At 53.1% G+C, this 20871-nt stretch overlaps 1 protein-coding gene across 1 annotated transcript in view; it reads right to left on the bottom strand.

The window, feature by feature from the left end:
* ST8SIA6 (ST8 alpha-N-acetyl-neuraminide alpha-2,8-sialyltransferase 6) overlaps positions 1-20871 on the bottom strand; it is an 85677-nt gene that overhangs the window by 7877 nt on the left and 56929 nt on the right. The window contains exons 4-5 of the mRNA XM_058297906.2: positions 17408-17494; positions 2507-2651 (exon numbers count right to left, since the gene is read on the bottom strand). Coding sequence (XP_058153889.1) covers positions 2507-2651; positions 17408-17494 — 232 coding nt within the window. The remainder of the gene's footprint in view (positions 1-2506; positions 2652-17407; positions 17495-20871) is intronic.

Here is a 20871-nt window from a genome sequence, read left to right as displayed (position 1 = left end):
CTCCTCGCTGGTCAGTGGACGGGCGCAGGGCGCTGCCTCTTGAACGGTTCCCAGGCCACGCTGTGCCCTGAGCGCCCAGCTCCAGAGGACGGTGTTGGCAAAGCATGCATACGTGTTTCGATGGTACAGCAGAAAAGATCCAAGGGAAACAGCTCAAAATGATGGCGCGTTTCCTACGGTTTCTCGGTCGACGGGAAACACACGGGCCTGCTCTGGCATGGCAGCCCTCCTCAAAGCAAACTAAGGAAGCGCCGTGTGTGCGCTCCGGAGCCTGCTCGTGGCTCCCCGGGACGGGAGCCGACTTGGTTGTTTTTCTCCTCGAGTCACTCAGCAACGCTCGTGGGGGAAGGATTTTTAAAACCACTGTAAATGGGAAAGCGACACATTGTTAATCCCATACCTCAGGCCCCTCAAGGCGCCTCTGCTCAGATCGCGCCAAGCAAGGCAAAGCGACACATGTCAGAGCTGTGGACACCAGGGTTCTGGGATGTGAGCGCCCCACAGGAGCCCGTCCCTCGGGTCAGAGGCGTCCCCGTCCCCACAGGAGCCCGTCCCTCGGGTCCCGGGGCATCAGCGTCCCCACAGGAGCCCGTCCCTCGGGCCCCGGGACATCAGCGTCCCCACAGGAGCCCGTCCCTCGGGTCCTGGGGCATCAGCGTCCCCACAGGAGTCTATCCCTTGGGTCCGGGGTGTCCCTGTCCCCACAGGAGCCCGTCCCTCGGGTCCCGGGATGTGAGCGCCCCACAGGGGCCCGTCCCTCGGGTCCGAGGCATCCCCGTCCCCACAGGAGCCCGTCCCTCGGGTCCTGGGACATCAGCGTCCCCACAGGAGCCCGTCCCTTGGGCCCTTCTGCAGCGCGAGAGCAATTTTGAAAATGCTTTGTGAGTTCTCTTGTGTCTCCCTTCTTCCAGAAAACGTCCAGTAATTTTCTCTCGTCTATCTTCTTTGCCTTTCTCATTCATTCTCAGCAAATTATTCTACCTCTGCTTTGTCTGTCATATAAAAATATATCGGGACTAAAAGTCCAACAAAAGGGCTTTGAACGATAAGAACCTAACACCTCGCCGCGGTCAGCAGCCCGTGTGAAGGGACCCCGTCGTTGCGGAAAATACTTAAGAACACGTGCGCAAGGACAGGGAGCACAGGCTCCAGGGGGAAGCCAGAGGCCTCTGCGCCGCCGGCTGCCGGCCTCACAGGTTTCCTCTAACCAAACTCTCTTCTTTTAATGACAAGCAAGCATGAGTTTTGTAATAAGATAAATACGAATGAAACAAAAATGGCCGAAAACTTGTGGCTGGGTAGGTTTTTCCATGTGATTTTTCTAGTTTCTTTTAAGTCAATTATGTAGACCTTATTTGTGAATTTTTCCTTTTTCTTTTTAGTACAAAATATAATTAATGCTATTTTTGGATGTTCTGACTAAGCATCTAAGGATGAATATTTAGGCTGTTCCAGTTTTTTGATATTAGTAGTAGGGTGGGACAGAATCACTGGTTAAAACTAGGCTAAAAGGAAGAAAATCATTAAAAACCTAAAAGTTCTAAAATTTATACCTAAAGCATGCAAAACCGACTCTCCACGCTCCCGAACCCCCCGCTCTTGGAAAAGCCCGAGGACTGTTACTCCTTTTCAAGCAGATTGTGGTCCCCGGCTCCCTGTGGACCACTATGGTTTTGGGGGCATCGTCTTTCCCCCGTTGCTTTTAATCGAATCAAGAAAAGCCCGGGCGCGTCTCGTCACGGCACCGGGGTGTAACTGTTGACCGGTGTCCCCAGGCTTGGCTTCGCGTGAAGGAGCACGCTTCTTCCCACGGTGTCGGACATGTCACTGTATCAGCCGCTGGATACTTCATTTTACAAACACGAGCTGAGTGCGCACAAGCCAGAACGTTCTGGAAGCACAGGCTTCAGCAGTGAAAACCCCAAACCAGCCGTGGCCCCACGGAGGCGGCACTCATTCACCACAAACCAGAGATCAGCCCCACGAGGCCGTGCTCCTCCGTGAAGATTCAGGAACCACAAGGGACACGCCGGCGCTCCTCCGACAGGGGCGGGGCCGAGGGCGGGGGCGGCCTCCACCTCAGCCGGGGACGTACGGCCCAGAAGTCCATCCCTGCAGAGAGCAAACGGCCGGGCCCGCCCGTGCGACGAGCAGAGCCCACGCCTGGACCGACCATGCAACGAGCAGACGCCGATGGCCACCGAGCCCGTCCACACAACGAGCAGATGCCGACGGCCACCAAGCCCGTCCACGCAACAAGCAGATGCCGACGGCCACCGAGCCCGTCCACGCGACGAGCAGAGCCAAGGCCACCGAGCCCGTCCACACAACGAGCAGATGCCGACGGCCACCGAGCCCGTCCACGCGACGAGCAGAGCCAAGGCCCGGGCCCGTCCACGCGACGAGCAGAGGCTGGCCCGCAGTCAGTTAACTGCGTGGCGCTCCAGGCTGTGGCCGAAGTGCAGGAGGCCCTGATGGACGCGGCCCGCTCAGCGGCCCCACTCACCGCGGGAAGCATGCGGAAGACCCGCTCGCTGATCCGGATGCCCTTCTGGCTTTCCACCTCGTAGGTCAGGTTCGTCCCCACGGGAGTGTTGTTTCGAGAAACCACGGAGTTCTGAGCTGCATCGCAGCAGGAAGCCAGCTCTGCCCTGCCGAGGTAGGATGGAGGTGAGCCCGGGAAGGCGACGCGGGCACCACGCAGAGGCGGCGTCGGACACGCCCAGGGCCTGCGCCTGACCTCGAGGAGAAACCCTCAGGGAGGCTTCCTACCAGGCCGCATCCTGACGAGCCCTGGGGGTGGAGAGGAGATGAGGCGGGCGAGGACACGGAGACACGAGAGGTGACGGGGCATGTGAGGACATGGACACACGGAGAGGTGACCTGGTGCACGAGGACATGGAGACACAGAGAGGTGGCCCAGCACACGAGGACATGGAAAGGTGACAGGGCACATGAGGACATGGAGACACGGAGAGGCAACTTGGCACGTGAGGACATGGAGAGGCGACCCGGCACGCGAGGATGTGGAGACACGGAGAGGTGACCTGGTTCACGAGGACATGGAGAGGTGACAGGGTACATGAGGACATGGAGACACGGAGAGGTGACCCAGCACGTGAGGACATGGGGAGGTGACCCAGCACGCGAGGACACAGAGACAAAGAGAGGTGGCCTGGTGCACGAGGACACGGAGAGGTGACGGGGCACCTAAGGACATGGAGACACAGAGGAGCAGCCCGGTGGGCAAGGACATGGGGAGGGGACTCGGCATGCGAGGATGTGGAGACATGAAGAGGCAACCTGGTCCGTGATGACACTGAGAGGTGACCCTGTGTGCGAGGACACACAGAGGTGACCCGGTGCACAAGGACACGCAGGGGTGACCCAGCACGTGAGGGCACACGGAGGTGACCTGGTGCAGGAGGCACCTGTGCTCAGTGGGCCCCTTGCGCCTACGTAAAAGTACTGCTTGGCAACAGTTCAACATAAACACTTCTTCCATGATGCTGTTTTAACATTAAACAAAAAGAACAAGCACATGACACGTTATTTCTTATAAATTACATAAGCTAATCAAGAGCAGCGCTTTCAATCATCACAAAGCAACATATAATAATGTATCATGAGAAAAGTCCAACAAAACCACAGTCACTTACTGTGGTGAGCTTGTGAAGCAAATTTAAAGTTGCGTCTCCTTGCAGATAGCCCAGAAGATGTGACTTAGCGCCGGCGGCGAGTCTGAACGGTTCGGGCGCACGAAGCGTGGCCCTGGGAAGCGCCCTCGGGGCTCCTGCCTTGGGGTCAGCCCCCGCGGGGAACGGGCCCAACGGTCGGTCGGTCGGTAGTCTGCTCACGGGGCTCTTTGAGACGCAGCCGCCTTGGAGCGAGGAGGCCCTTCCATCCGCACGCCTGAGCCTCGCCCGAACTTGAGCCTCTTCTTCTTGCGTTGTCCACAGAATCTCCTCATAAAACACGCCACGTAACCGGAAGGGGCGACCCCGCGCTCTGGACCCTCCGCCTGGGGGGCTGGAGAATTCCCTTTCCTCGTCTCCGGTGGCTCCAGCAGGCCGGTTCCCACACTCAGCCCCTTGGCTCCTCGTTCAGCCTCTACTTCCTCTCCCCACGTTTCTCGAGAACGTGCATCTCCCCGGCCCGGCCGGGCGTAATGGACAGTGGTGCTGGGGGCCCGGCGCTGCCCCTCCCAGGACGCAGGCCTCGGCCAGCCTCCGTCCCCAGGGCTCTGCTTTCCCTCCTACTGAGCTGCGCCCTTGCTGTCGCCTTGACGCCTGTTCCAGTTCTCCAGAACCCCAATAATTCTCAGTGTCAGAACTGCCGTGGCATTTGTGCCCTGAAGTCGAGGTTTCCAATAACCCTCCTTATCAGTGAAGTTTTTCATTAAAACACTACGTTCTTCTTCATCAAATCCCATCAACTGCTTATTACTTCCTTTGGTGTTTCAGAACCAACAGTTTCTAAAAGGTGGTTTGTGGAGATTAACAAGAGTGAAAATGACAAGGTGTATAGCCAAAAAAATGATAGTTAAGTAGTTTTTAATTATAAATTTAATTTGATGGCAATCCATGCGGTATTACTGCAAACTCAGAAACCCTGCTGTGTTTATATATAATTCTAAATGCCCCATTTATCCAGCCTTTTGAGAAGAGGCAATGTGATAATTTTCCTTTACCTTTAACAAGGACTTAATTTCTCTAAGGGGATTCACTACTTAGCAGACTTTTGGAGGGGGTGGAGCTCAGTGGTTGAGCTCCTGCTTCCCACGTATGAAGTCCTGGGTTCAATCCCTGGTACCTCCCCCCCAAAAAAAGAATACTGGATCACGAAAAACACAAACCAGGGTTACCCTCTGTGCTTTTTAAAATATTAAAAAGTTTTTCTGCCATCACATTCTTATTTTATTATCGACTTTTGAGCATACAGAAAAGTTGAAAGAACTGTACAGTGAGCACTTGAATAAAGTCTAGATGGATTCTGCAATTAAATTTCTACTCAATTTGCATATCTGTCCATTGCCCGTTTTTCCTGTTATTGCAATTCAAAGTAAACTGCGGCTGTCGGCACACCTCGCACCTCAAACCTCCAGCATGCGAATTGATTTAGCCGGAGTTCTCCAGGAAGGAGCTGACAGGCGCGTGTGTGCAGCCGACCGAGTGGGCGCTTTCTTACAGGAGCCGGCTCAGGAGGCCGTGAGGATGGACAAGTCTGGTTCCGTGGGGCAGGCTGCCAGCCGGGAACGCCGGTGACGGTTTTGGTGAATTCCCAGGAGACGCTGGTGGCCGCGGAGGTGGCACTCTCTGCCTGCTGGCATCAGCCTCCTCCCTCCAGGCCTTCAGCGGTAGGCCGACCTGGCTCGTTGCTCGTTGTCTCCTCGGGTGACTGTCCCTGTAACCGGCCGCAGACGCCACCAGCTCACCGGCAAGTTGAGTCCATGGAATGTCCTCACAGTGCCAGGCCAGCGCGCGCCACCATGCAACTGGGCACCACTCCCCGGCCGTCACGCGTCACTTATTGGGTAAGATTTACACGTAATGGAATGCCCATACGCATTTGGTGCATTTTGACAGATGCGTGCACCCCAGTAAGCCAACCCGCCACCCCTGCCCACACAGAATAGGCCATTCCCAGAACACTGCCCCCACCTCTGCTCCTGCCCCCTGCCTCTGCCCCCCACCTCTGCCCCTTCTCCCCCCCCACCACCTCTGTTCCCGTCCCTTCCCCTCCCCCCTGCCACCTCTGCCCCTTCTCCCCCTCCCCCTGCCTCTGCCTCCTGCCCTTCCCCTCCCCCCCCACCTATGCCCCTTCCCCTCCCCCCCGCCTCTGCTCCCGTCCCTTCCCCTCCCCCCCACCTATGCCCCTTCTCCCCCTCCCCCTGCCTCTGCCCCTGCCCTTCCCCTCCCCCCCCACCTCTGGCCCCCCCCCCAGAGGCCACCCCTTGCAGGTGTCTTCTGCCACACTTGTCTGTTGGTGAGGATCCGAGGCGAGCGGTCTCCTCTGGAATCCTCCCCGCAGAAGCCTGCGGGGCGTGCTGGCGGCTGAGCTCCCTCCACTCCCAAGTGCCCTGCGGCTCCTGCTGCTGCGAGGGTTAGCGCTCCTCCTCCTCGCGGGTGGAGCACGTGCCCGAGGGGCGCAGCAGCGCCGTGGAAGCCCCGGCTCCCAAGAGATCACACCAAGAGCAGCGTTCGCCCTGGTCACGCAGGAGCGCCCAGGCACCTGCTCAGAACAGCCACCTCGACGTCACCTCTGAGCCCGCCTGCCACAGGCCGTCAGGCGCAGGAAGGCTCGTGCCCAGGGGCGGGGCAGCCGCGTGCTCTGAAAGCTGGGGGCAGGCGGAACAGCACGCAGCTTCCCTCTTGGCTCCACTGCCGGCCCGCCAGGCAGGAGCCATCCCCCCGGGGCCCTGAGGCCCTCGCCCCTGTGCCCACCCGGGGGCCCTGAGGCCCGCCCCCTCCCTCCCCGCCCCGTGCCCGCCCCGCCGCTCACAGGTGATGTGCCCGCTCAGGTGAGGTGTGCAGGAGACCAACAGGAAGCAGCGGTGACCGGCCGCCTACACTGCCCACTGCCTGCCTTCCCCACCCGCCCAGGAAGAGTTCCACGCCGACCAGCGCGCAGCAAGCCCAGCACTCCTGAGGCAGCGGGTGTTCTTGGAGCCTTGCGCGCACGGGCTCATCTGCTTCTCCCCACAACCAGGAGGTGGAAAACAGGATTATTCCCATTTTAGAGCTAGAAACAGGTGGAGAGAGGTCAGGTGAGGTGAGCCGGGAGCAGGTGAAGCGGCCCAGCCCGACACCACCTGCCGGCCAGGCCCTGCGGGGCACGTGCGAGGCCGTGGGCAGGGCCCCCTCCCGTGGGACGCTCTGCACGGCCGCCCACACCGAGGAGCGGGCGCGGCCGTCCCCACATGCCACGCGAGGAGCGGGCGAGGCCGCCCAGCCCTAGGGCAGGCTCCGGGCCTTTGGGCCATGAGGATCAGCAGGCGTGCGTCCGGGGCCTGGGAGGCCCCCTGCTCCCTGGGGCGCCCGGGCGCCCAATGCACCGGCTGCAGCCGGGTCCCCAGAGGAGGCTGCGGGAGGCGCTGGGCCGCATCCACCCAGCAGAGCCACCGGCCTGCACCGCGAGAGCCCGTGGGCGCCGGCCCATGGGCCTTTGGAGGCCCCAGCCCCGCAGCCCCGACGGCAGGGCCCACCGAGAGCGCCCGCCGGGCGGCCTGGGCCAGGGAGAAGCTGAGGCCCGGGTGAAGGCGGTGACCTGGGCGGCTTCATCTCAGTCACTGACCAGCGGGGACGCAGGGACAGCCCCAGGCCCAGGCCGGGCCGCAAGGGCTGCGCCCGGAGAGGAATCGGCGCGGACGCGTTTGGAGGCGAGGCTGAGACGGGTGACGGGCGGAAACGGGAGGGACAGGGCGAGGCCCCAGAGGGCATGGGGCCGGGGCTGGGGCCGCGGGCAGCGCCTCCTGACCCAGAGCGGCCCCCCAAGGGGAGAGGGCCCCAACACGGAGCAGCACCCCGAGGGGGCTCTGACACAGAGTGGCCCCCCGGGGAGCAGCCCCCTGAGGGGAGGGGGCCCCAACACAGAGCAGCCCCCCGAGGGGAGGGGTCCCCGACACAGAGCGGCCTCCTGAGGGGAGGGGCGGGCAGTGGCATCACCAGGGGAGCAGCCCCCCGAGGGGAGGGGTCCCCGACACAGAGTGGCCCCCTGAGGGGAGGAGGCCCCCCCGGGGAGCGGCCCCCCGAGGGGAGGGCAGGCAGTGGCATCACCGGGGAAGGTGGGGCTGGGAAGGCTCCAGCTGCCCCCGCGGCGGGCGAAGGGCGGGGGCGGCAAGGCCAGCGCGGGTCTCGGGCAGCGGCTCCAGCCGAGGGTCCGGCTGCCACGTCACGGCCTGGGGCTCCCTGCAGCCTCCCTAGCCTGCCTGTGCTCGGCGACTTTTACGTTGGTAATTTCAAATTGCACATGCAGAAAAATCAAGTTGTAAAACTACAAAACCAGCTGCTAAGTCAATGCGAAGGTTTTTGACTGTTTTAGTTTGCAGACAGGAACGCTGCACCCTTGTTCACTGTGAGAGCCACTTACGCAGAGCCTTCCCGACAGCTCTGAGCTTTACTGAGATATTGTACAGGGAAGAAAAGGGAGGGGCAAGAATGGGGGGGCAGACGCTGTCTGGCAACCTATTTGAGATCCTGAATCACCACCGGAATCCCACGACGTCGGAGCGCCTCGACTGAGCGAGGTGCGGTCCGTGAACCTGGGGCCCCGCCGCCCCAGGCCCCACAGGCGGCTCTTGCCCCGGGCGTGCCAGGATGGGTCCCCAGACTCACTGCGGCCGCCTCGCCTTCCGCCTCTCGGCTTCGGCCGGCTCGGTCCTGCGTCTGCCCTGCCCTCGCTTTCCAGGCCCCAGCTGGCATCGCCGCCCAGCAGGCTCTCGGGCCAGGTCCCCCCAGGACCCCCGGGCCGGCCGCCATGGTCAGGCCTGGCCCATCCAGGAGGTGGTGGCTGTGATGAGCCCCCCAGCAGATTGACCCGCTGCCCAGAGGGGCACACAGGCCACAGGCTCCCAACACGGGCCTTGGCAACTGACCATTACGCACGACAGGCTGTAATGTCCACTCTGGGTGACCTGCTGCCTTGAAAGGATCGAAGAAGACTCAGAGAGAGCAAACTAAGTGGCCAGAGCGGGGCCTTACCACATGCATGATGCAAGCCACATAAAATGATCACAGAAACAAACGGCAGCTCACAGAGGTTTCCACTTCTGAAGCTGAAAGCCGATGCAATGTTCCTGCTGCGGCGTGGACTGCATCACCGCGCCACGAGGCCACTATTCCTAGAGTGCTCTGTAAGCCAGCAAGGCGATGCTCAACTGTAAACAATAAGAACGGCTGTCGTGCAGCGACACTTTGCCATACAAGGGACTCCACCGACATCTGCATCTTGAATATTGATGCAAAGTCGCAGAAGCGGTCACTACCCCATCTCGCTGATAAGCAGCCCAGCTGCGAGAACAGGCTCAGCTAAAAAACGACGACGACGTCCCCACAACCATCTGCCCCAGGCCGCCCGTCAGAGGTAAAAAGGTGCCTTTCGGGTGTCCCAGGGAGAATGGAGCCTCCCAGGGAGACCTGACTTAAAATAAGTCTAAGGTCTAGGATCACAAGCAAGCACGGGAGAAGCCACCTGCAGCGGAGCCTGTCCCTAGACTCGGATTCCCAGCTCTACTCCACAACCCCTCGGTCCTAAGCGTAGCCGGTCCCATTTGCATAACTATGTAGAATGTTTCTTGGTTTTCCTTGTGGAAATTTTCGCCAATCATTATTTTTACCTCCATACCATACACGGATCACAGATTAAACAGGTCTATGGTAATCACACGAGGCCCCTCACCCTCTGGTCTGAGGCATATCCCGTCACAAGGATGATCACGATGGTCAGAGACAGCGGCTTAGCCGGCGTGGTCAGGGAAGGCTCCCTGAGGAAGGGGCAGTGAGCTGGGCTTGAGAGACCAGTGCACGTGAGCTGGAACCACGGACAAGCAGAAGTGCCACGTGCGACAAGAGCTGGGGCTGATGCGAGAGCAGGGCGTCTGGGCAGGTGAGAGGCCGACAGAGCTGGTGAGCGCTGAGGCCGGAGCAGTGGGAGCAGCCGGCAGCCCGGCGCCTTGGAGGGGCTCAGTTTTTATCCTGAGTGCCAGGAACAGACGCCAACGGTTTCCAACTGGTTGGGGTGGCAGGGGCAGTGACAGAAGGGGGCTGTGCACAGTTCAGGTGGCATTAAAAACCCCTCTGGCCGTCGTGCGGAGAACAGTGAGAAGGAGCCAGCACATTCTGATTCTGGAATTTCCAGAACCAGTTTCTGTTTTCTTTGTGCTCAATAGTTCAGTCCTCAGCATAGCTCTTGTCTAGCATTTTGCTGTAAGCTGCAAGCAGAAGCCAAGCCGCATTCTCTGCATTTACTTTGGAAATTTCTTCAGCTAAATGCCCAGGCTCACCCTTTTCAAATTCTGCCTTCCATGAAACACCAGAGTTAATCTTGCTAAGTTCTCTGCAACCTTAGAACATGGATCGCCTTTCCTCCAGCTTCCAATAATAGTTTCATCATTTACTTCTAAGGCACCATAAAAAGTCTCTTTAGCATCCATATTGCTATCGACAGTCTCTTCAAAGCACTGTAGGTCCTTTCTTCCAAGCATCTCACAATTCCTGAAAAAAATACCCCTTACTCATTTATAAAACCATTTCAGCATTTTGGTATTTACAAAAGCACTACCCCACTCCCAGTACCAAATTCTGTATTAGTCAGCCAAATGGGTGCTGATGCAAAATACCAGAAACAGATTGGTTTCTATAAAGGGTATTTATTTGGGGTAGGAGTTTACAGTTACCAGGCCATAAAGCATAAGTTACTTCCCTCATCAAAGTCTGTTTTCACATGTGGAGCAAGATGGCTGCCGACATCTGCCAGGGCTCAGGCTTCCTGGGTTCCTCTCTTCCTGGGGCTTGCTTCTCTTTCCTCTGTGAGCTGACTTCCTGGGGCTCCAGCTTAAGGCTTCAGCATCAAACTCCAACATCAAAAACCCTCAACTCTGTCCTTTGCCATGGCTCTTATCTGTGGATCCCCACCCACCAAGGGGTGGGGACTCCATGCCCTAATGATGTGGCCCAATCAAAGCCCTAATCATAAATTAATCATGCCCAGGTACAGACCAGATTACAAACATAATTCAGTATCTATTTTTGGAATTCATAACCATATCAAACTTCTACAGGCATCAACACAAACTTCAGACTAAGGAGAGAAACTATAATATAGACCAAATTCAGAAATTCAACTCAGAGGGTTGAGGTTTTCCCCTAATAGATAACATGTGCCCTGTTTTTTTTTTTTTTAAGTTTATGAAAGATCTGCTCATATATTTGAAGCCAAGGTAAAATAAAATGTTCCACACAAATGCAAGGTGTTCAAAATAGGGTGATGCCTGGAGCGTGGCGAGAACAGCTTACCATCCCAGTGTTCTCAGATGCCTGGGGGAATGTGAGAGTCTGGCTGTCACCCCAAGGCTTGAAGAGGGTGGAATCTGCACCCCAGTGTTTGGCGAGAGCACAGCTGCTGCGCCCGCACTTGGAAACAGGTGGGGCTGCAGCTCCATCAAGCCTGGAAGACAAAGCATAGTTCTCTCAACAACTCTTAAACCTTGCAAGCTAATGGAATATGTCCTGCCTGGTGCTGGAACTCTTTGGGACCTATGCCCCGTTTCCCCCCATGTCCCCCATGGGAATGGAAATGTTCATCCCATGCCTGTCCCTCCACTGCATATTGGAAGCAGCTTGTTCTCCAGGTTTCACAGGTCCACAGTCAGGGGGAAACTGTGCCCAGGACAGAGCATACCCGCAGCTGATTTTGATGAGACTTTGTACTTAGCATTGTTACTGAAATGATTTAAGGCGTTGTTTGGGATATTGTGATGGAATGAAGGTATTTTGCATATTGAAAGAACAGGTTCTTTTGGGGCCCAGAGGGTGGAGTGTGGTTTGAAGCTTTATGTACCCCAGAAAAGCATGCTCTTAAATTTAACCATTCCTGGGTTGTAAATCTATTGCAGGTGGGATCTTTTGATTAGGTTCTTTCAGGCCTGGCCAAAGGCGGGTCTTAATCCTCTAACTGGAGCCCTTTATAAATCAGGTGAATGCAGAGAAAAGGCATGGAAACAAGAAGCTGAAAGCAACAAAGCACGGAGGCAAAGGAGAGCCTGCAGATACCACCACGTGCCTTGCTGTGTGACAGAGGAGTGCAGGGTCCAGGGCAGCTGGTCTTAGGGTCCAGGGCAGCTGGTCGTTGGGGAGAAAGCTTCACCTGACGATGCCTTGATTCTAGACATTTTCTCAGTCTCCAAACTGTAAGCTTGTAAGCGAATAAACTCCCACTGTTAAAAGCAGACCCATTTTGTGGCATCTGCTCCGAGCAGCTCAGCAAACTAAAACAAGTGGCAAAAGCAAACCTGGTGTTTTATGCATGGTTTTTCTATAAACCCACAACTTGGCTAATTAAAAAATAATTAAAAAAATAAATCTTCCCTGAATTATCTTTCAAAAAAGCAAAGCGATAGGATGAACATTGAATACAACTTGGGGGCTATGCTTTGAAATAAAAATTTAAAGACCAGGACTCCCATACGGGCTTGATGCCTTTTTTTAATGGCAAAGTTTATATTCTGAAGATTAGAGAGAGGAAATAGTACCTAAAGATACAGGAGCCAGTTTCTATTTTTCACTGCAGCAGCAGTGACACGGTGGGGTTTTGTTGTTTCTCTAAATGCACAGACTTGCTGTGTGGTATGACAAATAGAAGATGGCATGATAGGACAGTAACAGTGAAAAATGGTCTGGAAGCAGAGGAAACTGCCAACTGACTGACACACCTGTAATAAAGTACACAGCCTTCTCACAATAAAAAACAAAACACGACTGCCGTGAGCCATCAGCATGGACATCTGTATGAATCCTAAAGAGCAGACATTCTGAGGAAATGGAGGGAAGGAAAGAGTGGCCAGAAATGTGGACAAGGACTTGGATGATCAAAAGATGCTCGTACCGGGTGACTTGGGCTTCCGCCCCAGGTATTGCTGCTCCAGGGCAAAATGAAGTTCAGTACGTGTTGACAGAATGAAAAAAAGTATAAACTCCCCAGGCGCCAGACAAAATCAAACCACAGCTGTTGCTTTTAGAGAAACACTTCAGAAGATATCAGAAACATTGTTGGTTAAACGAAGTGTGGTTGCTCAGTTCTGTGATTTCTAGAAAAACTTATTTTTCATCACTTATTCATCTACTTTTTTTTCAGAATTATATCCTTTCACAAAGCTAAGTCAGTAAATGATGCTGTTCTAATATTGCAAATGTCATATAATAAAAAATTTGATTTATGTGTAGGGGTATGCAAATTTATTTTGCATCACACTATTTTTTTCCAGGGAGCTCAAATAAAAATGGAAGCAACGTCCTGGCAGCTGTTTGGAAGTACCTAGCGCAGCGTTGTAATCCTTTGATCTATATCCAACACAGAAGGAAGACAAAGGAATAACTTTCAAGACATTGTAATTCAATCAAACCTGAGGGGATAATTTGAGATTTAATAATACTGTTTCTGTGTAATAGTTGTCTCTAGCAAAGTAACCAGGCACAAATATCTATTCTCACAATTAATTTGGAAGTATTTCATTCGCATGAGTCTTAAAATAGACCTGTGCTTTTACCTAATGGCACTGTTCACTGCCACTAAGTTTTCAGTAAATACGAGATTGACAGTTCCATCATCTTGGATCCCAACTCGCATCCATGAAACGTGGTGTTGGTTAAAGAAATCAAATGGCATTGGAAGGTCCAAAAGAAAACGAAAAAAGCAGCAATCGTGGGAGAATTTCTGAAGAGAAATGTGAACGTTACGATGAAAATCCAGGACTGAAGCCAGTGTGCCTAGGAGATTTCTATGACTGGTTACACGGATGCGTACGTCCCTGTGCTGGGAAACCGTTCAAGAAAGCTAGCGCCGGAGTTACAGCGCGCGGCCGAGCCCCGACTGCTAACCACTGAGCCCCGAGGCCTGCCGGGGAGGCCGCCCGCCCCCTCGAGCTTCCAGGGCGCCGAGGAGCCTCCCGAGGTGCTGCACCGGCCGGGGCGCACGCCCCTCGTTTCTGAGCACGAGAGGTGGGGGCCGAGAAGCCGGCGTTCCTTTCTCCTCGCTCCAGGCAGATGTCCCACCAGGCAGCGCCGGCCCTGGCTGTGCTTGGGGACAGACGCCAGCGGGGCTGTGACAAGCGAGCGTGGCAGCGGGAGGCCGCCCAGCGGGAAGCGAGGCGGGTGCACGCGTGGCTGTGCCTGTCCCCACGGCCCTTCCGTCTGTCCCCTTCTCGTCCCAGCCGCGCTGCCCTCTTCACAGTTGCACGGCCAGGCCCGGAAGGAACGTGAGCTCGCGACGAAGCAAAGCCTGTGCGCGGCCTGCTCCCAGGGCGCCGAGGGGCCTGCGCTGGGTCCTGGGAAACGCGACAGTGGCGCTGGGACGCACCAGATGCCAGTCCTGGCCACGGCGTCTCGGGGGGCCCGCTCTGCGCCCCGGGGTCCGTTCCCCACTGTGTCCCATGAGCCCCACTCTGCATCCCATGGACCCTTCCCTGCTGTCCCTTGGGGCCCGTTCCCACTGCATGCCATGGGGCCCACTCTGCGTCTGGAGGGCCCATACCCTGCTGTGTCCCGGGGCCGCTCCCAGCTCGCTGGCTGGCCGCTGGCCCGCCCCGGCCTGCTCTGGTCTGGTGGCCTCTCAGTGTGGTGGGAAGCTGTCATTTTTCACAGCTTCCTGCTATTTTCAGAACTTGGTGCAAGATCACCCAGGAGTCTGGCCTCCACCTCTTACTTAAACTCCCCTTTGACGAGGCTCACGGGGAGCTCACAGAACAGGATTCACAGCAGAGGCTCAGGACACGAGGGTGGTGGGGAGGCGTGAACCGAGCCGCACCCGTCTTGGGGCGACACTGCCCAAACAGAGGGCGGGGTGCAGCCGCCTGTCCCCACGTACTCAGAAACACTTTGGCCCTTGTTGGGGGTCATTCCTGAGAATCTGATGGAATCATCTTTCCAGAAACGCACCTGGGATTCCACGCATATTTCAGGGGCCTCCGGGGCCCCCGACGTGGCCTCAGGGGAGCCGCCTCTGCCTAAACGTCCCGCTCCCTCCCGCGCTTCCAGCAAAGGCGCAGACCGCGCAGGACTCCAGCCCTGGGCTCTGCGCTCTGACCCACAATGAGGAGCTGAGCAAGGAAAACGTCAGGAATCGGTGAAGAGAGGACGCGTGCTGTCGCGGTGGGAAACAGGCAACCGGATGCCCAGGCTCTTACACAGCTAGTCGTAAACAGAAACAGTCGGCGCTTCTCCCGAGAGGCGATGTTCTCTCTGAGTTTTCATTTATCCCAATGTCAGCGCAAACCCAGCCTGCCCGAGATTGTCTTGTCTCGCAATCCATTTCCCTTCGGCAGCTTTCTCTTTGTCAGCAGCACTATCAGCCTGATCCAAATTCCCCTTTGTCTCTGACTCTCTGTTTTTCTTCTCTTTCAATGAGGAACTGGAAATCGACAAGGAACCAGGCCCTGCTGTCGCGCCACGTCGCTGGCGGCCGCGCTGGCCCTGGCCGCTGCTCAGCCTGCGCAGGGAACAGGCCTATGGAGCTTTAATGTGGCAATCGTCACCAGTACTTGTGGCTCTACTGATTTCCCCCTTTGCTAGCAAGTAGCATATTTACTTAAGAAACAAATCCCTGTTAAAAGATGCGCTTTTAAAGCATGTGACCCCAAGAGTCCCATGATTTTCAAGGAGCCCCAGGTGTCAACTGTTGGATGTTTCAACCATCGCGTTGGAGATGGATTCTGAATACGTTCCCTTGCTCAGATTCTTCCGGATTTGTAACTGCTGTACACGACTATTACCATTTTCTAGGGGTCACATATAAATAACTGAGATGAAAACTATTTGGCTGCCAGGGATACAACCGATAATAATGGATGATACCAGTTTTAGAAACAAGCCAAAGACTCCCCAAATTTGGCCAGCTATACAAGCAATTTAGGAAAGTGGGTCCTTGATTGACTTAACTGCACACTCTTCTGTTGAGAGTTCAGATAATTTTATTTACAAATATGCCCATAAAAGAGCATTACCGTATAACATATTCAAGTAAATAAATAAACGTCACTGTGACGGGAATTGACGGGGCTGGGGGGGCTGTTTCTTCATGGATAACCTGGGCTGTGTGTGTAAACTTGCTGAAACTTAAGAGTCCAGCGTTAGCCATGTGTGTGAGCACACAGTAAGAACCGCAGCCCGCCTCTCGTAACCTTGCCACCCACTCCATTCTGCCTAGTTCCCGGAAAGCCAATTAAGAGATGTAGGCTCTATAGGCTGTAGATATTCAGGGAGGATGCAGACTAAATGTGTCAACTCAAGCTTACCTGGAATTTGGGGGGGGTATGTGTTAATTCAAGCTTATCTGGTACTTAAACAACTATAACTCTAAGAAACAAAGAAAGTCCTTTTGCATAGAAGCACCGTTTGACTCCCCACTCCTGCATCCTCTGTAGAAAAGGGACCCAAAAATCCTACTCGGGGCTTGAGTTTTGGACAGGAGCCCCCGAGCCGGGCTGGTTGTAATAAATCCTTTTCCTCCTCAGAAGTACTCCTGAGTCCTGGCCTTCGACACGCCATCCATGATCTTCCTGCTTCCACAAGGAATCGTGAGGGTGGCCAGCGGTCGTGCCCCACGGGGAGCCCCTCCCTGCCCCGCGGAGCGGCGGGCCGGCCGCAGTGGTGGTGGGCCACAGCAGGGCAGCCGCGGCAAGGGCTGCTTTCCCCCAGCGCGTTTCCTGCGCGTGTGAGCGGGGAGTGCGGTCTCTCTAGTCAGGGCTCTAAAGGCTCAGCGCATAAAGCCAACTCTGAAACTAAGAACAGGGGAGGACAGAGGCTTCTCAGAGCGTGACCTCAGGCGTGGGAGCCCAGCCCAGGAGCCGGGCAGGCAAAGCCCTGCAGACCGCACAGAGACGGGGGCAGCTCACAGAACGGGGGGTGCCGGGGGTGGGGGGCGGGCAAGGGGCCGTGCACCACCCAGCCTGTTGCTTTAACAGCCTAACTTCTCTGCAGTTGAGATACTCGCTCTCCAAGCACAGAGGATGGCTCTATCATCGCCATCCGACACTTCCTTTTCCAGGGTGGCTCTATCATTGCCAGCTGGTAACTTCTTTTTCCAAGTGACTGGCTCTTTCCTGTGTTATGTGAGCAACTTCTGCTCCTGAATATAATACTTCTTGTGTTAAAAACTAGAAGAAGATATGCGAAAAGGAAAATAGCTTTTGTTCTAAAGCAATAGGATTATGGATAGTTCTTTCCCTCTATGTTTTCCAAACATTCCAAACGTGTAAATGCTCTTTCATTTTATTTGCAATTCATACAAACATACGTACATACATTCCAAACATGTAAATATCACTTCATTTTATTTACAATACATACAACATACATACATACAACATTCCAAGAATGTAAATATTATTTCATTTTATTTACAGTACGTACATACATACTGAATACGAATAGCACATAAAAGAACAGGTAAGAGCCATGTAATAAAAACTTTCATTTGAACTTGGGATTTTTATGGTTAATTCCAGTAACATTACAAATGTCTATGGGGAGGTGGGGGGGTGGGAAGGGTGGGGAAGGCTAAGGGTTTCGAAGGTAGAGCAACTTCATTGCCAATGGACTTGACCTACTTAACACTTTAACAACATGTTGGCTAGTCTTCCTACAAAGAAAATGCACAAAACATTTTTATCTCATAGTATAATATGAATTTTTCTTACCTAAAATTCTCATACTCTCTGGCTTGCCATTTCCAGGGGCAGCTCTGTATATCTGTGATAATCTGAAGGTAGTCATTCTCTGAATACCTAAAAGATAAATGCCAGTGGGGTTAGAAAATAAAGATCTCACCCAGCTGAGCAAGCACAGAAATCCTCTTGGAGGACACTGTTAATCCACTCATTTTAGTGCTCTAAATCTTTTCTAAAATAAGGTGAAGTAAAATAATATCATACTTGTTTCAAAAGTTCTAGAAACATACAATTTTCAAAGGACTAGTATGTTGGTTTAGGGATTTGCAATTTGCACATATAAGCCAATTCTAGAATTACAAACAAAACCTAACAGGGCACCGACACATATCTTAAGGCCATTTCACCTTAGCTCTAACTCACTGACAAATAAATACGTGCTTTATACTTACCAGGAGTCTATGGGTTATCTTTTTTTTTCCAGATTCTAAGCTGACAGATTTATCTTGGGATGTATACATGAAATCCCCCCAAATCAGTAATCTTAATTTTTAAATCTTAACATTACATTTAAAACAAGACAGGGAAACAGACTTGGCCCAGTGGTTAGGGCGTCCGCCTACCACACGGGAGGTCCGCGGTTCAAACCCCGGGCCTCCTTGACCCGTATGGAGCTGGCCCATGCACAGTGCTGATGCGTGCAAGGAGTGCCCTGCCACGCGGGGGTGTCCCCCGCGTAGGGGAGCCCCACGCGCAAGGAGTGTGCCCCGTAAGGAGAGCCGCCCAGCGCAAAAGAAAGTGCAGCCTGCCCGGGAATGGCGCCGCCCACACTTCCCTTGCTGCTGACGACAACAGAAGCGGACAAAGAAACAAGACACAGCAAATAGACACAGAGAACAGACAACCGGGGGAGGGGGGGGGGATTAAATAAATAAATAAATCTTTTTTTAAAAAAATAAATAAATAAAACAAGACCGTGCCAAGTTAATAGAGATGTATTTTTGCATAAAAACCTGATGGCACAGAACCTACACATTTGTGGGCAGGGCCCCAGCCCCTCATAGGTGGCCTTTACTTGCAGTTCCATCCTTAAGCATTAATTCCTTTGGGAACAGAATACCCAGAATGCTCCTTAATTGTTCTCATTTAAAAGGCAAATATTCTTTTTTTTTTGTAGCTTCATAATATGTTTTTTAAACATTTATTTTAATTTTTAAAGAAGCTTTAGATTACATAAATGTTACATAAAAAATATAGAGGGGAAGAGATGTGGCTCAAACAGCTGAATGCCCACCTCCCACATGGGAGATCCTGGGTTCAGTTCCCAGTACCTCCTAAAAAAAAAACAAAAGAAACAAACAACAAATGAAACAGACAAAAAGACCAGCTCAGGGAAACCGACGTGGCTCAGTGGTTGAGCGCCAGCTTCCTGCATACGAGGTCCCGGGTTCAATCCATGACCTCCAGTCCTCAAAAAAAAAAAAAAAAAAAAATATATATATATATATGTATATATGGTATTCCTATATGCCCCATTCCCTCTCCCTCCCACACTTTACCACATTAACAATCTCCTTCATTAGTGTGGTATATTTGTTACAATTGATGAACACATACTGAAGCACTGCTACTAACCAAAGAACATAGTTTATGGGAAGTGGACTTGGCCCAGTGGTTAGGGTGTCCGCCTACCACATGTGAGGTCCATGGTTCAAACCCTGGGCCTCCTTGACCTGTGTGGAGCTGGCCCATGTGCAGTGTTGATGCGCGCAGGGAGTGCTGTGTCACTCAGATGTCCCCGCGTAGGGGGCCCCACGTGCAAGGAGTGCGCCCCGTAAGGAGAGCTGCCCAGCATGAAAAAAGTGCAGCCTGCCCAGGAATGGCGCCACACACATGGAGAGCTGATGATTCCCATACCACTGACAACAACAGAAGCAGACAAAAACAAGGACACACAGCAAATGGACACAGAGAATAGACAACTGGGGCGGGGGGGAGGGAAGAGAAATAAAGCTAAATAAATAAATCTTAAAAAAAAAAAGAATATAGTTTATATCATAGTTTAGACTCTGTCCCATACAATTTCATAGGTTATGACAAAATATATAATGGCCAGTATCCATCATTGCAATGTCATGCAGCACAACTCCAATGCCCCGAAAATGCCCCCATATTACACCTATTATTCCCTCTGCATTCTCTCAGAAGCTCTGGTGGTCACTGCCTTTATATCTGTGATAAAAGCTCTTGCATTGCTGGAATAATAATAAGTCTATAATATAATAATAAGAATTCTACTTTATTACACTTTTAATTCCCCAATCTTGAAGATTTGGGGATGGTGATGCCCACTCTTTTTCTAATTGAGAGGGGGGCTTAGAATCCATGGGGAAGATGGATGGAACTATCTTGCTTGCAGTTGTAGACTCTCTGTTCCCTGGGATAAATGTTGTCTATCATCATCTCCTTGTTAGTTGTCCTGGGTGAGTCCAATGAACTGGAGACTAAGTATTGCAACTCTGCTGAGATTCAGAGATCAACTGGCACATGAACAGACCAAAGATTTAAGTCTCTGGGACATATATTTAACATGTATAGTGCAAATGATAAGTTCAGATAAAAGGGGGAGAAAAGCCACATGTAGGGAAATTATAAATGAGTCTAACTATTACACTGGGGTGCATATATTCCAAAGTAAGTCCTACTGACAGCATGTCAAATTCCCAAGCTTGTCTGTACTGCTTACAGTGTCTAGATGTCTCTAGAGCCCTCAGGGGCCCCACTGTTTGAGGCAATGTTTACTGTGGCAGTCAATGAGATTCTGCTGAGGTGTGTATAAGTGTAACCTCTGGAATGACCTCCCAACTCACTTTGAAATTTCTTAGCCATAAAAACTCATTTGTATTAAATATTTCCCCCTTTTGGTCAAGGTCTTTTTCCAGATGCATTGCTAACTGATGCTTGGTAGTAATCTCTTGGTGCCAGGGAGGCTCATCCCTGGGAGTCATGTCCCACACTGGGGAAAAGGTAGTACATTTATATGTTGAGTTTGGCTTAGAGAGAGGCCACATCTGAGCAACAAGGAGGTTTTCAGGAGGCAACTCTTAGGCAATATATAATACTAGGATAAACTTCAATTTCACAAGAAAAGATTTAAAAGTACAATCATCAATATCAAGGGTCTGGCATAACAGTCTGTCTTCCTCTAGGCAATGTCCTTGTACTCGGGGGATTCTTGCCATCCTATTAGAGAATGTAGCAGAACTCTCTCGTATGACAATTCAATATTCTTTCGGTTATTGTGTGGGTCTCCTCCTACCAGGACAACATCCCATGAACACCTGAACATATTCATATGTCCCAGGTATACCCTTTCCCATATATCCCCCCACCACTGATACCCCACACCAGTGATCCTCCCTGCCACAGCTGTGACCCTTCTGTGATCCAAAACTTTTCCAATAATTCAACAAAATAACCAAATAAAATTAATA

Source organism: Dasypus novemcinctus, chromosome 5, assembly GCF_030445035.2.
Source record: "Dasypus novemcinctus isolate mDasNov1 chromosome 5, mDasNov1.1.hap2, whole genome shotgun sequence".
NCBI lineage: Eukaryota > Metazoa > Chordata > Mammalia > Cingulata > Dasypodidae > Dasypus > Dasypus novemcinctus.
The sequence above is the reverse complement of the archived record's forward strand: the minus strand, read 5'-3'. Positions and strand labels throughout refer to the sequence as shown.